This window comes from Mustelus asterias, chromosome 25 (assembly GCF_964213995.1).
Source record: "Mustelus asterias chromosome 25, sMusAst1.hap1.1, whole genome shotgun sequence".
NCBI lineage: Eukaryota > Metazoa > Chordata > Chondrichthyes > Carcharhiniformes > Triakidae > Mustelus > Mustelus asterias.
Window position 1 is genome coordinate 24,566,222 of NC_135825.1, and position 14,181 is coordinate 24,580,402.

At 45.8% G+C, this 14,181-nt stretch overlaps 1 protein-coding gene across 1 annotated transcript in view; it reads left to right on the top strand.

Moving 5' to 3' along the window:
• elapor1 (endosome-lysosome associated apoptosis and autophagy regulator 1) overlaps positions 1-14,181 on the top strand; it is a 131,199-nt gene that overhangs the window by 46,315 nt on the left and 70,703 nt on the right. Inside the window, exons 5-6 of the mRNA XM_078242270.1 lie at positions 1,579-1,662; positions 13,595-13,700. Of these exons, the coding sequence (XP_078098396.1) occupies positions 1,579-1,662; positions 13,595-13,700 (190 nt within the window). The remainder of the gene's footprint in view (positions 1-1,578; positions 1,663-13,594; positions 13,701-14,181) is intronic.

Genomic DNA, 14,181 nt, shown 5'->3' on the forward strand with positions numbered 1-14,181 from the left:
TGCGGACAATGGTCTGTTTGAGGTTGTGCAGTTGTTTGAAGGCAAGAAGTGGGGGTGTGGGGATGGCCTTGGCGAGATGTTTGTCTTCATCGATGACATGTTGAAGGCTCCGGAGAAGATGTCGTAGCTTTTCCGCTCGGGGGAAGTATTGGACGACGAAGAGTATTCTGTCCGCCGTGTCTCATGTTTGTCTTCTGAGGAGGTCGGTGCGGTTTTTCGCAAAGGCGCATCGGAACTGTCGATCGATGAGTCGAACGCCATATCCTGTTCTTGTGAGGGCATCTTTCAGCGTCTGTAGGTGTCTGTTGCGATCCTCCGCATCTGAGCAGATAAATAAATGCTGGCCAGCCAGTGATGCTACGACATCTTCTCCGGAGCCTTCAATATGTCATCGATGAAGATGAACATCTCGCCAAGGCCATCCCCACACCCCTACTTCTTGCCTTCAAACAACCCCCGCAAACCAAACAGACCATTGTCCACAGCAAACTACCCAACCTTCAGGAGAACAGTAACCAAGACGCCACATAACCCTGTCACAGCAGCCTCTGCAAGACATGCTGGATCATCGACACGGAAGCCATCATCTCATGTGAGAACACCATCCACCAGGTGCACGGTACATACTCTTGCGACTTGGCCAATGTTGTCTACCTGATACACTGCAGGAAAGGATGTCCCGAGGCATGGTACATTGGTGAGACCATGCAGACGCTACGACAACGGATGAATGAACACCGCTCGACAATCACCAGGCAGAAGTGTTCTCTTCCTGTTGGGGAATACTTCAGCGGTCACGGGCATTCAGCCTCTGATCTTCGGTAAGCGTTCTCCAAGGCGGCCTTCACGACACACGACAACGCAGAATCGCTGAGCAGAAACTGATAGCTAAGTTCCGCACACATGAGGATGGCCTCAACCGGGATCTTGAGTTTGGGCTTACAAAATCTCACTAACTGTCCTGTCTGGAGACAATGCACACCTCTTTAACCTGTGCTTAACCCTCTCTCCACTCACACTGTCTGTACCTTTAAGACTTGATTACCTGCAAAGACTCGCATTTCAACCATTATCTTGTAAATTGAGTTTGTGTCTATATATGCCCTGGTTTGAACACAACTCCCACTCACCTGATGAAGGGGCAGTGCTCCGAAAGCTTGTGCTACCAAATAAACCTGTTGGACTTTAACCTGGTGTTGTGAGACTTCTTATTGTGCTTACCCCATGATGAATAGATATAAAATATCAATAGAAACTTGAGGCTGCTTAGATATTCATGTGTAAACTAATGTGTAACAGTGAAAGAAAAATGAAAAGTGGAATAATGTCAAAAAGACCATTAGAAAATCCTCCAAGTCAGTGCAACTCACCAAAACCCAATGGAAATGATCACATTTGTCAACACCGATGGAGGGTTTTGCCAGGGGAATGCTATCACTGTTAGTTTGAGCATCTTTACCCTTTTAACAACTCCCGGTGTTTTGCAAAAGCAAAAATTGATGTTGATGAGGGAAACAATAGTTAGGATCGTTCAGTATAGTAAGACCCAAGCTAAATATACTAATGCTTTCTCCCCAGGTTCAGAACGATCAGTGCCAAGCAATGGGCAGTGAATCAAAATGGATAAGAAGAACAGAAAGAAATGAATGGGATCATCATACAGTAGGTGTTGTGATCTGAAAATTGTGCTCCAATATTTTCAGCCCCTGTTCTTGGCCCTCCACGTGGCATTATAGTTTTCACAAATATTCCCTGGGGATGGAAACTCCGCATAATGCTCTAACACAAACAAGCTGACCAGCAGCAGTAACTTTGGTTGAATTATAACCTGACATGTCTATACAGGCGGCGCATCACACTTAAAATCAACAGTAAGATGATGTATATTACTCACTTATGTCTACAGCTGTTGGTTGATGCTGAAAGATCTTTTTGCTACAATAAAAGGAAAATATCTGTTTAATATTATGAAACATTGTCCCTTGTATTAAAAACATGAGAACTAAATTCTTCCAATTTTGACCTCTTGTGCATTCATCAGCTCCTTCACCTCACCATTGGCAACCATGCCTTCAGTCTTAGCATTGAATTCTCTCCCCAAGCCTTTTTTGCCTTTCCACGTCTCTCAATTTTTAAGATTGTGCTAAAAACCTCTTCTTTGACCAACGTTTGACCAACTGTACTAATGTCGGCTTCTTTGGTTCAGTGCCAATTTCTGCCTGATGTTGCTGGTAAAACAACATGGGACATTTTAAAGGTATTGAAGGTGCTATATAATGCAAGTTATTGTTGCAATATACATGAGAAAGATGCAGGTGGAATTTTATTGTCCCGCTCACCACAGGAATTGGAGCGGCCGCAGGGCAGATCATGGAAAGGTCCGTTGACCTTGAGTGGGATTTTATGGTTTCCGTAAAATCTTGCCCGCAGTATTGAACACAGGATGTTCACTCTTTGCACAGAAGGAACCATTGTTAGCTCCAGAGCTGCGATCTTTTTCTGCTAAGGTAGTCATCCTCTCTCAGCATCTTGTTGAAGTGCCCCAGTTGCTGAATGCAAAGTGTGTCTGGAGATGAGAGTTGCTCATTCAGGAGAAATTGTGCCATCAGTTGCACTTGCATGTTTAATAAGGAATGTGCCTGATGGGCCAGAAAATTATGATCTGAAGCCCAAAGAAGTAAATAAAAAAAGGATTAGAAAGCGATCAAACAAAAGAATCAAATTCAAAAACCAACAGAGCACGTTTCACTGATCAGGGATGGAGAAGGAGCCGACATTAGGACAGTTGGTCAAACGTTGGTCAAAGAAGAGGTTTTTAGCACAATCTTAAAAATTGAGAGAAGTGGAAGGGCAAAAAAAGGCTTGGGGAGAGAATTCAATGCTAAGACTGAAGGCATGGTTGCCAATGGTAAACCAGCCGCGTGTTTCCCGCCAGTGGGAGCTGGCACATTGTTCGCTAATGGCAGGATTCTCTGGTCCCACTGCTCTCAATGGGAATCCCCATTGCCGTCACCCCACGCCGGCAGGAAACCTGTAGGGTGGGTGCGCTGCCGGTGGGACCGGAGAATCCTCCTGGCATGAACGGCCGGAGAATTCCATCCGTGGTGTTTGGAAATTTGGGGTCCAGTATGATGGTCACCATCCTTTATTTTCTTGGATCCAAGTGATTAAGTTTTGTTGAAATTTTCAGGTTTTTACATTTGTATTTTCACTTCAGAAAGAATCAGTATTTCCCCCTCTTTCTGCCTGCAAGTGTAACGTACGCAGGTTAACAGTTTGATGTTGGAAGCAGATTGTGCAACATTGGTACCAGATCAAGTTTCTCTGTCCACTGTTTCTGACACTTTGGGCCCGATTTTACCATTTTGTTTCTAAGTGCTGAATCTGGGCGCAATTCAGATCTGACTTGGAAATCTGCTCTCAGGCGCCCCCATGCGCACTCAGCCTATAAAAAAAATCGCCAGTCTGAATCGTGCTGCAGGCGGGGCTTATCTCACCTGAAACACTGCGGCTCTGATCAGAGTTTTGAACTACGCGTGCGCAGTGAGAAAGAATTTTTGAAAAAACGCGCCCCTGTCACATCACTCCTGGGCCGCAAAAAGCGATTAGGAGGCCCGGAAGCAAAAAGCGGGAGTGATGGCCCCCACAGACATCACCCCACCCCCACAACTTAGCTGTCCCCCTTATCCACCCTTCCCCCCGCTACCCAGACCAATCATGACCCCCTGCCCCCTCTCCCCCCCACCGATTGCTCGCAGAGTGGCAGCAGACTCCCCCTGCTCCCTTGTCCCCCCCACTAGAGTTCCATCTGGCCTCCCTCCGACCTCCACCAGAGAATGTTCGGGCCTCCCCCCATCCGCCCCCCCACCCCCCCCCCCCCCCCCACCCACACCAGAGAATGATCAGGCCTCCCTCCTCCCTCCCCCCCTCTCCCCCCAACCAGAGATACATCTGACCCGCCTCTCTCCTCCCTCCCCCCACCAGGGAACGATCGGGCCTCCCTCCTCCCTCCCCCCATCAGAGAACAATTGGGCCTCCCCCCCCGCCACCAGAGAATGATCTGGCCCGCCGCCCCCACCCTCACCACGACTGATCTGAGTCAGAGAGCCACTGGAAGCTCTGAACTTACCTCTTCAGAAGCTGGAGCCCCTGAAACAGACCTTTGCCAAGCATATCTGTTTCGTGCCTTGGTGAGGGCATTGGTGAGGCCGCAGCTGGAATACTGTCTGCAGTATTGGTCCACTTATTTGCGGAAGGATATATTGGCCTTGGAGGGAGTGCAGAGAAGGTTCACCAGGTTGATACCAGAGATGAGGGGTGTTGATTATGAGGAGAGACTGAGCAGATTGGGTTTGTATTCGTTGGAATTTAGAAGGCTGAGGGGGGATCTTATAGAGACCTATAAGATAATGAAGGGGCTGGATAGGGTAGAGATGGAGAGATTCTTTCCACTTAGAAAGGAAACTAGAACTAGAGGGCACAGCCTCAAAATAAAGGGGGGTCAGTTTAGGACAGAGTTGAGGAGGAACTTCTTCTCTCAGAGGGTGGTGAATCTCTGGAATTCTCTGCCCACTGAAGTGGTGGAGGCTACCTCGTTGAATATGTTTAAATCACGGATAGATGGATTCCTGATCGGTAAGTGAATTGGGGGTTATAGTGATCAGGCGGGTAAGTGGAACTGATCCACTTCAGATCAGCCATGATCTTATTGAATGGCGGGGCAGGTTCGAGGGGCTAGATGGCCTACTCCTGCTCCTATTTCTTATGTTCTTATGTGCCGAATCTGGACACGCAAACGCGATGGTAAATGGGGAAATGCTGGTAAAGTTGGGTGGGAAGCCCATTAAGTCAATTTAAATGCAAGCAAATGCATTTAAATCGCTGTTGTGCCCGTTTCGGGCGCGGTTCAGATCGTGGCCATTTTCGGGCCTTAGTAAAGTCGGCATCTGCGTGGACGCGGGCGCCCAAAAATGGGCACGACGCAATGGTAAAATCGGGCCCTTTATTTGAAATATCTCTTTTTGGTTGAAATATTGGAAATTAGATATAGTTGTGAACATTTGTTTATAGTGTGCACTTTCAACCTGATGCTTCATATGCCTTGTAGGTAAATATATAATAGACATTTTCTATTTTGGAATTACTATTTTTGCATTCATATAAACATAAAAGTAAGTTTAGAACAAAAATGAAGAAATTGTTAGGGCAGCACGATGACACTCTTTGCCAGGGTTCAATTCCAACTTGGGTCACTGTCTGTGTGGAGTTTGCATGTTCTCCCCATGTCTGCACGGGTTTCCTATGGGTGCTCTGGTTTCCTCCCGCAGTCCAAAGATGTGCAGATTAGGTGGATTGGCCATGCTAAATTGTCCGAGTGTCCCAAGATGTGTAGATTAGGGGGATTAGCGGGCCAAATATGTGGGGCTATGGGGAAAACTACTTGCACTTTGACCTTTCAAGAACTCTGCATTCCATTCCTATAACTGAAGCTAAATGATACATGTGCCACAACTCTGCTGTCCGCACTGTGACCCATGCTTATTGCTTGTACTCTGGTCATCTCAGAAGCCTCATCAAAAACTCTCCCTTTGACCATATCTTTGCTCATCTACAAATATTCCTCAGTGTACATTTTTGATTCTGTGAAGCAGTTTGGGACGCTGTTATTACAATTCGAAAGCTATATAAATTCAAGCTGCTATTGTTTCTTTTCTTTATATTTCTTTATATTTCACACACCTTTGGACTGTGGGAGGAAACCGGACCACCCGAAGGAAAGCCACGCAGACACAGGGAGAATGTGCAAACTCCGCACAGACAGTCACCCAAGCCGGGAATCACACCCGAGTCCCTGGCACTGTGAGGCAGCAGTGCTAATCACTGTGCCACCATGCCGCGCTGTCACGGAACTTGGCAGCTCCCCATTAGGGAATTGAACCCTGGTCTCCCGCGTCACAGGCAGGGATACTAACCTCTACACTGACAAGGAAGTTGCTGTAAAACAGACACTGCCAACATGCTGTTATGGAACTTGGCAACTCCCTGTCGGGGAATTGAACACAGTAAGAAGTCTCACAACATCAGGTTAAAGTCCAACAGGTTTATTTGGTAACAAAAGCCACTAGCTTTCAGAGCGCTGCTCCTTCGTCAGGTGAGTGGGAGTTCTGTTCACAAACAGGGCATATAAAGACACAAACTCAATTTACAAAATAATGGTGGAATGCGAGTCTCTACAGGTAATCAAGTCTCAAAGGTACAGACAATGTGAGTGGAGAGAGCGTTAAGCACAGGTTAAAGAGATGTGTATTGTCTCCAGACAGGACAGTTAGTGAGATTTTGCAAGCCCAGGCAAGTCATGGGGGTTACAGATAGTGTGACATGAACCCAAGATCCCGGTTGAGGCCGTCCTCATGTGTGCGGAACTTGGCTATCAGTCTCTGCTCAGCGATTCTGTGCTGTCGTGTGTCATGAAGGCCGCCTTGGAGAACGTTTACCCGAAGATCAGAGGCTGAATGCCCGTGACCGCTGAAGTGTTCCCCAACAGGAAGAGAACACTCTTGCCTGGTGAATGTCGAGCGGCGGTGAATGTCGACAATCACCAGGCAAGAGTGTTCTCTTCCTGTTGGGGAGCACTTCAGCGGTCATGGGCATTCGGCCTCTGATCTTCAGGTAAGTGTTCTCCAAGGTGGCCTTCACGACACACGACAGCGCAGAACCGCTGAGCAGAGACTGATAGCCAAGTTTCGCACACATGAGGACGGCCTCAACCGGGATCTTGGGTTCATGTCACACTATCTGTAACCCTATGACTTGCCTGGGCTTGCAAAATCTCACTAATTGTCCTGTCTGGAGACAATACACATCTCTTTAACCTGTGCTTAACGCTCTCTCCACTCACATTGTCTGTACATTTGATTACCTGTAAAGACTTGCATTCCAACCATTATTTTGTAAATTAAGTTTGTGTCTTTGTATGCCCTGTTTGTGAACAGAACTCCCACTCACCTGACAAAGGAGCAGCAAGCGCTTCGAAAGCTAGTGGCTTTTGCTACCAAATAAACCTGTTGGACTTTAACCTGGTGTTGTGAGACTTCTTACTGTGTTTACCCCAGTCCAACGCCGGCATCTTCACATCATGGGGAATTGAACCCCATTCTCCCATGTGACAGACAAGGATAATAACCTCGACACTAATGAGGAAGTTTTAACGAGTTTTGTAACTGTTGAGGATGTCAAGAGTGACAAAATGGCTGTAGTAAGCTCTCACATTAGTGAAAGTTAGCCTGGGGAGATTGAAATAACATAGAACATAGAACATAGAACATTGGAAGTTATAATAACTCCAGGAGTCAGCTGTAAAGGAACAGTGCTTTATTGCACAAAATAAAGAAAAACCACAGGCCCGTGGTGAACATAAACAGATCCCAACCGGGACAATGCTCTAATGGACCCACTCAGGGGCCTGCTTTATACAGGGTCCCTAGTGAGGTAATTACCAATCCCCAGGGAGCCCGTATTCAACGAGTCCTACAGGGAGGTCAGTCAGTGATTCCTCATGCAAATCCTGGGGGGATTATCACAGGAGTATTTCATTAGAGTGTTCCAGAATGAATGATTAAAATGAAAAAAGATTCTATGATCAAAGGTTCTTTGACCCATTAGTAAAAGGAGGAGGAGAGGAGATGTGAAGGAAGGTGGAATCGGAATAGCAGAGGTTGCATGTTGATGGGTAAGGTTGGAGGATTTCAGAGAGAAAGGATTGTGGAGGAACTTAATTTTGAATGGATACTGTGAATGATGTACAGAAAATGGAACAGATTGAAGAAACCGTACAAAGTTCAATGGCTCTCTGAAGCCATCATATGTTTCAGGTGGACTGCAATTTTTGACACACAAGATCACAAACCACATAGCAAAGTAATCCAAAGTGTTTGCAAGGTAAAACGATGTCAAGATAGACCTTCATTTCTCCTTCACTTAAGCAATACGCCAATGTATACATGCCACATTGTTCTATTTAAATTGTCTCTGAAGTAGCAGTTTACTTCCTGCCCTCGATGGACAGCTAAAAAAAACTTTTAAAAGAAAGACACTTTATGAATAAACTGGAAGGGTATAGTCAGTGGATATAGTGTCCATTGTGCACCAACTGCCAATGGCCCATGATGATGGGATTGGAATAAAGCATATATTCCACTGCAGGCCACCACAGAGCATGTGACTAGTCCAGACATTAGAAGGTGCATTATGCTCCCTCCGACTGTGATCGAGAATATGCTCTCCTGATTTCTAGATGCTGCTAGCCTGCATTCACTGAACTGTCACCAACTGCTTAAAAGCTCCAATCACTGTTATTTAATTTGCTGTCACGCAAATCTTGGGTATAGAGGTCAAAGATCCCACAGCGGAGACAATGCTGGAGTTAGGGTGGATAAGGGTGTTGGTTCTCTGGACAGATCAACACTGAATCTTTTTATTATATCCCCTGCACTATATAGGTGTTAGTAATTGCACAGAATCAGGCAGTCCCCTCAAGTGTAGGTTTAGTCTTATGATCAGAAAATCATAGACGCATGTGTCTGAATTCCTCACGTATGTGTTCTGCTGACAGGGTGGAATCATAAAATTGTTGCATTTTGTGCTCAACCATATAATTTCAGTAGGTAGTTCTATCATGGCAGATTTCCTAACTTTTTTAATTGCTCAATAACTTATTAATATGGGAGATTGCTGACTGACTGTGGGAGGTGGTGTTCAAGGGTGGCATGGCATGGTGGCACAGTATTTAGCACTGCTGCCTCACACCAAGAAGTCTCACAGCACCAGGTTAAAGTCCAACAGGTTTATTTAGTAGCACAAGCTTTCGGAGTGTCGCTCCTTCTTCAGGTGAGTGGGAGTTGTGTTCACAAACAGGGCATGTATAGACACAAACTCAATTTGCAAGGTAGTGCTTGGAAAGCGAGTCTTTACAGGTAATCAAGTCTTAAAGGTACAGACAATGTGAGTGGAGAGAGGGTTAAGCACAGGTTAAAGAGGTGTGTATTGTCTCCAGACAGGACAGTTAGTGAGATTTTGCAAGCCCCGACAAGTCGTGGGGGTTACAGATAGTGTGACATGAACCCAAGATCCCGGTTGAGGCCGTCCTCATGTGTGCGAAACTTGGCTATCAGTTTCTGCTCAGAGATTCTGCGTTGTCATGTGTCATGAAGGCCGCCTTGGAGAACGCTTACTCGAAGATCAGAGGCTGAATGCCCGTAACTGCTGAAGTGTTCTCCAACAGGAAGAGAACACTCCTGCCTGGTGATTGTCGAGCGGTGTTCATTCATCCGTTGTCGTAGCGTCTGCATGGTCTCCCCAATGTACCATGCCTTGGGACATCCTTTCCTGCAGCATATCAGGTAGACAAAATTGGCCGAGTCGCAAGAGTATGTACTGTGTACCTGGTGGATGGTGTTCTCACATGAGATGATGGCATCCGTGTCGATGATCCGACACGTCTTGTAGAGGTTGTTGTGGCAGGGTTGTGTGGTGTCGTGGCCACTGTTCTCCTGAAGGCTGGGTAGTTTGCTGCGGACAATGGTCTGTTTGAGGTTGTGCAGTTGTTTGAAGGCAAGAAGTGGGGGTGTGGGGATGGCCTTGGCGAGATGTTTGTCTTCATCGATGACATGTTGAAGGCTCCGGAGAAGATGCCGTAGCTTCTCCGCTCAGGGGAAGTACTGGACGACGAAGGGTACTCTGTCCGCCATGTTCCGTGTTTGTCTTCTGAGGAGGTCGGTGCAGTTTTTTGCTGTGGCGCGTCGGAACTGTCGATTGATGAGTCGAGTGCCATACTGTGTTCTTATGAGGGCGTCTTTCAGTGTCTGTAGGTGTCTGTTGCGATTCTCCTCATCTGAGCAGATCTTGTGTATACGGAGGGCTTGTCCGTAGGGGATGGCTTCTTTGACGTGTCTAGAGTGGAAGCTGGAGAAGTGGAGCATCGTGAGGTTATCCATGGGCATGCAGTACAGTGAGGTGCTGAGGTGACCGTCCTTGATGGAGATACCTGTGTCCAAGAATGCAACCGATTCCGGAGAGTAGTCCATGGTGAGTCTGATGGTAGGATGGAACTTGTTGATGTCATCATATAGTTGTTTCAGTGATTGTTCGCCATGAGTCCAAAGGAAGAAAATATCATCGATGTATCTAGTATATAGCATCGGTTGAAGGTCCTGTGCAGTGAAGAGGTCTTGTTCGAACCTGTGCATGAAGATGTTGGCATATTTAGGTGCGTATTTGGTCCCCATGGCTGTTCCATGTGTCTGGATGAAGAACTGGTTGTTGAAGGTGAAGACATTGTGATCCAGGATGAAGCGGATGAGTTGTAGAATTGCATCTGGAGATTGGCGGTTGTCGGCGTTGAGTACTGAGGTATTTGCAGCAATGCCGTCATCGTGGGGAATGCTGGTATAGAGTGCCGAGACATCATTGTGACGAGGAGTGCTCCTGGTTCAACTGCTCCATGTGTGCTGAGTTTCTGTAGGAAGTCTGTAGTGTCGTGACAGAAGCTGGGGGTTCTTTGTACAATGGGTTTCAGGATGCCCTCGACATAGCCAGAGAGGTTCTCACACAGGGTCCCATTGCCTCATACGACGCGACTGCCGGGTGCGTTGGCCTTGTGAATCTTCGAGAGGCAGTAGAGATCTCCAACGCGGGGACTACATGCGATGAGAGCACGGAGGATGCTCTGAAGGTCCGGATCAAAGATCTTGCTCAGTCTGTTGAGTTGACGGGTGTGTTCTTTGGTCAGATGTGCGGGTAACGCTGCCTCACAGCGCCAGGAACCCGGGTTCAATTCCAGCTTTGGGTGACTGTGGAATTTGGAGTTTGCAGGTTCTCCCCGTATCAGCGTGGCTTTCATCCCACAGTCCAAAGGTGAATAGGTCAGGTGGATTGGCCATGTTAAATTGTCCCTTAGTATCCAAAGATATGTAGATGAGTAGGGTTACAAGGATGGGGTGAGCCTGCATAAGATGCTTTGTCAGAGGGTTGTTGCAGACTCCATGGGCCAAATGGCCTCCTTCTGCACTGTAGGGATTCAATGATTCTATTATGATTCTGCCCCCTTCTCCCAGACATTTCTCACGATGCTCCTGTGAGCTTTGAAGAAGACAATCATTCTTCTCCATCTTCATCCGCAGCACCTCAAATGTTGCATCCTAAAGTAGGCAGTTCTGCTCCAATGCTTTCTGCTTTCTATTGCCAACCAAGAAATTTAGTATTTTGCAAGGATTGATTGCAGTTTCCCCTGGTCAATGTGAGGGGGAGGGTTGGGGGGGTAGTGGGGAGGGTGGGGTGGGGGGGGGGGGGGGGGGGGGGATGTGTTACCATTTCATTTTTTGGGGGAGGGTTGTCTGTCTCAGAGCGCGGAGATCAGGCCGCTCTTAGCGGGCCTGGCCTGGGGGTTGCTCGAAAGAGCTCATCCGCATCTTTCAGCTCGGTGAATCCCCCCTCCCCTGAAAGACACTGTCAACGCCAGCTGGAAACACTCCCGCTGGCGTGGGGCACTTAGCCTCAAAACGGGAGAATCACGCCCAGTGATTTTCTCTACGCCTGAGTCAATTTGCACAGAAGGGATGATGATCAGTTAACCCTGAGGAATTGCAGCAATCAACTCCGTAGGCAAGATTTGCAGCACTTGAGCAGATGACATATGGTGTTGCTCGCACTGAATCACCAGAACATGTATCCTGTTACCATGGTTCCCATTTAGCATTCTGTTTGTGCATGGTGTTCAAAGATTTCTGCACTTTTCATTTTCAAAGCCTGTTGTGGGATAATTTTGCGAAGCCGCAGAGAAGGTAATTGTCGTGCGGCGCTTTTTAAATTGTTGGGGGAATGTACAGAAATCTCTCCCATGTTGTTTCCATTTTCCTCCCATCTACTTCAAAAAATACGACGGTATTACTAAACACTGTACCTTTGTACCTTGTCTTCCTTATCTCATTGGAGATGGAAGCTTAAATAATTGGATAAGTATCCAAACCAGTCTGGATGAACAGGTTTAAAAAACAAGAGAAAAGTTTCAGATCCAGTAGCTATTCACATCGCCTCTGGTCTTCTTTTTGAGCTTAGTACTAAACAAGCAGGGTATTGCTACTGAACAGTCCTTTACCAAAAGGTTTTTAAGCCTAGTCTGTGTCCAGTGAGACTGCCAAATGCTCATTGGCAAAAGCTATTAATCTTAATGAGTGTTAAATGGTACCAGTTGAATTGCAGTCAATATTTACTGTCATAAAAGAAAATACTTTATTGTCTTTTGGAAAAGCTGCCAATACAGGAAATGTATAACCTGATGCACATGAGTTCATTCTCCATTTCGCTTTTGCAAAATCGTTTCCCCCTTTTTATAGTCATGAGCCATTTTATAATTTGGGATGGGCTAACTTATATTACAAGTCCTGTTTGTAAGTTCATCACAATTTAATATATGAGAATAGTTCAGCGTAAAAGCATTTTTGTTTTCAAGTCTTTATTTACCGACTGCAGTGATACAGCTCGGGTCAGAAGCAGGAATGGGGGATAGTTCACATCTTTGTATTTAAACTGTAAAATATTTACCTTTCACAGCATTAAGCTATTTCTCTTTTTTGGGATTTTAAATACACATTGAGTCAAATTAATAGCTGAATTATTGCACTCTTTAAAGAGGAGCAAACGTTTTACAATGTTCATTTACACATATTGAAAGCCAACACATTTCAGCACATCCATGGACAACAGTGGTGATGTTGTGTGGCACGGTGGCACAGTGGTTAGCACTGCTGCCTTACAGCGCCAGGGACCTGTGTTCGATTCCCGGCTTGGGTCACTGTCTGTGTGGTGTTTACATGTTCTCCCTGTGTCTGCGTGGGTTTCCTCCGGGTGCTCTGGTTTCCTCCCACAGTCCAAAGATGTACTGGTTATGTGCATTGGCTGTGTTAAATTCTCCCTCAGTGTACCCAAACAGGCGCCGGGGTGTGGCGACTAAGGGATTTTTACAGTAATTTCATTGCAGTGTTAACGTACTGCTTACTTGTGATACTAATAAGTAAACTTTAAACTTTGTAAGGCTGCTCTCCAACAGACATTACCCCAAAGATCGAAGAACACTTGTCATCATCAGAATACTTTTGCACACAGAATTTAATTATTGAATGCTGGAACTTTACTCTTTTTTCCTCATTTTTATTGTTATGAAACTACTGCCTGCAGTTAATCTCACTTCATTCTGCTCCCATGTCCGGTTGGGGTTGACATCTGTTGCAAGCTTGGTATAGGTATAAAGTCATAATGACTTCACTGCAAACCCACACCTGTAGTGTAACTGTAAGTAGTTCTGGCATTATGGATCAACTGAAATCATTGGACTGGAAATTGAGTGTTTTTTAGTAATCAAGGCTGATCTCCAATGCTCATTTTATACCCAGGTGGCACAATGAAAATCTGACCCTATATACTTCAATCACAGTATCCATGGCATTGTTATCTGATCTATATAAATCTTGTCCTTTATATTTTCAGAATCTTGTGCTGGGGTTCTTTCCAGATGTTGTAACATGCTCTTTTTCTTCAAAAGGTGCAGCTGAATCATGGCAATAATGTCTTGTACTGGCGGACAACAGGCTTTTTAATGGGAATGCAAGTGCTAAAGCCCGCTCTCATCAGAAACATTTTTATCACAGGTACATTGAAAGCTAGACTGAATCAATGAAACAGCCTATTTAAATGTAAATGTTTCATGATGCAAACAATTCCTTGAAACTGATTGTTATGTGATTCTGTGAGAAAATGTCCGGGAGGAAATGGGTGGAAGTAATACGGCAGAAAGCAATCTGACTTGCTTCAAGCTGCTTGTTCTAGTTACCCGAAAACCTCGATTATATTTAAATGTCTATCTCTCGGTCATCTTTTAATATGTATTTTATGGGTACAATCGTGTAGTGGTTATGAACAAGAAAGCCCACAGGGCGTGAATCCTAAATTGAATTGAATCAACTTATGAGTTGGCACCAAGAAAATAAAATGACCTTGAAAGCTGCCTGATTGTTCTGGTTAGATACCCCATAGGTTCACCAATGCCCTTCAGGTAAATGAACCTGCCTTTTCCTTCCAGACCTGATGGCCTGCATCCAAACTATGGGATTAAATTCAATTTTGATATGC